We start from the raw sequence: 2105 nt of genomic DNA on the forward strand, positions 1-2105 counted from the left end.
GTGTGTGTGTGTGTGTGTGTGTGTGTGTGTGTGTGTGTGCGTGCGTGTGTGAGTCCATTGGGGGGACAGTTCCAAAGCTATGAATCCATGACATTAGGACAGTGTTCCTGTGGCATCTGTGGGCTGTCAACCACTCACTTCTGCCTGCCGATCAAAGAAAGGTAGGTGACAAAGACAGACCAAAGCCAGAGCCAAGAGAAGTGGGTGTTCGTGGAACATCTTCCGTGAATGTTGGGGGGGGCGGGGCAGAAATTCCTACTCCCTCTGGATCCTGTCCTTGCCTTGCCTGTTGTCTTGCCAGCATCCCTGAACCAGAGCCCTCGGTAACCTCATCCCAACTTTCCTCCCTAAATATTCCTGAATCACCCTTCTCTCCATCTCCACCACTACCCCAGTCCAGACTCGTCCAACCCCATCCACTCTACAGCCATTCCTGCTCTGCTCCATGCTTTCTCCACCCCTCATGTTGCCCTCCTTGCTGAAAACCTTTGGTGGTTTTCCACCGCATCCAACTAAACACCCATTTCTTTAACGGAGCCCACAAGAACCCTACATGGTCCAGCCCCTGCTCACGCTCCCAGCCTCCCCCTTCCGCCTCTCCGCCTCTCCGGACTCCAGCCACTTTGGTCTTCCTTCAGTTTCTGAAATGTGCCAAGTTCCCCCTTCCTCCCTGTAGGGCTTTGGCAATGTTTTTCCACCTTCCTAGGATGTGCTTTCCCTCCTCAATGTTTCAGCTCAACCATCAGGAGCCCTCCAACCTGGCTGCCCGCCAGGCTGGATCTGGCCCCCTGCTGCCCACCTTCACAGCCCCTGCGCCTTTACTTCACGAAATCCTCTTCCTCTGTAGTTCTATTTGTGCATGATCATCTGCTGTTTTACTGGCTGTCTCCCTTCGGAGACTATAAGCTCTACCAGGACCAAGGCTGTCTTGCCCACTCTTGAGTGCCCAGGGCCTGATAGAGCTCGGTGCAATGTTGGTGTGTGAGTGAGTAAGTGAGTGAGTGAAGGCCTGCCCCCACCCCACACCTGGGGCCGCCTTCGCTCTCCCCTCCTCGGGCCTGATGAGTGCCCCTCTCCACAGTGGAGGAGGGCCACGAGGGCCTCACGCACTTCCTCATGAACGAGGTCATCAAGCTGCAGCAGCAGATGAAGGCCAAGGACCTACAGCGGTGCGAGCTCCTGGCCAAGTCGCGACAGCTGGAGGACGAGAAGAAGCAGCTGACGCTGACTCGAGTGGAGCTGCTGACCTTCCAGGAGCGGTACTACAAGATGAAGGAGGAGCGCGACAGCTACAACGACGAGCTGGTCAAGGTGAAGGATGACAACTACAACTTGGCCATGCGCTACGCCCAGCTCAGTGAAGAAAAGAACATGGCGGTCATGAGGAGCCGAGACCTCCAGCTCGAGGTGAGCAGCACGCGCTGCGGGGGGCTGCTGGGGCTCGGGACCACCGCGGGGGCAGGTGCACACAGGCCCACGTGGGCCGCCGGAGCTTCTCACTCAGCTGGGGCGGGGGAGGGACGCTGTGTTCTTGGGGGCACCTAGATCCACCATGCACATGAACACACCAACCCAGTGAGGCTTAGCATGACAGCCGAGGGCCCAGGGCCACCATGCACACGTGCAGACGTGCGCACACGGCCCAGTGGTGGGCTTCCTGCCACCTGCTCGGCCCTCCCCCCATCCTAACCCACCCGACCCCACCTCCACCCCAGCCACCACCCCAGCCACCATGTGCATGCGCACACTGACCCAGTGGGGCTTCCGCCACCTGCTCAGGACCCAGGGCCACCATGCACGTGTGCAGACGTGCACACACGGACTCAGTAAAGCTTCCCGCCACTGGTTCGGGCCTCAGATCCACCGTGTGCATATGCAGACGTGCGCACACGGACCCAGCGCGGCTTCCCGCCCCCTGCTCAGCCTGCCTCCCCCACCCGACTCCATCCCACCCCACCTCCGCCCCAGCCACCGTGTGCATGTGCAGACATGCGCACACAGCCCAGTGGTGGGCTTCCCGCCACTGGTTCGGGCCTCAGATCCACTGTGCGCATGTGCAGACGTGCGCACACGGACCCAGTGTGGTTTCCCGCCCCCTGCTCAGC

The 2105-nt window shown here is 60.0% G+C and overlaps 1 protein-coding gene across 1 annotated transcript in view; it reads left to right on the forward strand.

The window, feature by feature from the left end:
• CARD11 (caspase recruitment domain family member 11) overlaps positions 1 to 2105 on the forward strand; it is a 40369-nt gene that overhangs the window by 11515 nt on the left and 26749 nt on the right. The window contains exon 4 of the mRNA XM_044915184.1: positions 1082 to 1407. Coding sequence (XP_044771119.1) covers positions 1082 to 1407 — 326 coding nt within the window. The remainder of the gene's footprint in view (positions 1 to 1081; positions 1408 to 2105) is intronic.

Source organism: Neomonachus schauinslandi, chromosome 5, assembly GCF_002201575.2.
Source record: "Neomonachus schauinslandi chromosome 5, ASM220157v2, whole genome shotgun sequence".
In the NCBI taxonomy this organism is placed as follows: Eukaryota; Metazoa; Chordata; class Mammalia; order Carnivora; family Phocidae; genus Neomonachus; species Neomonachus schauinslandi.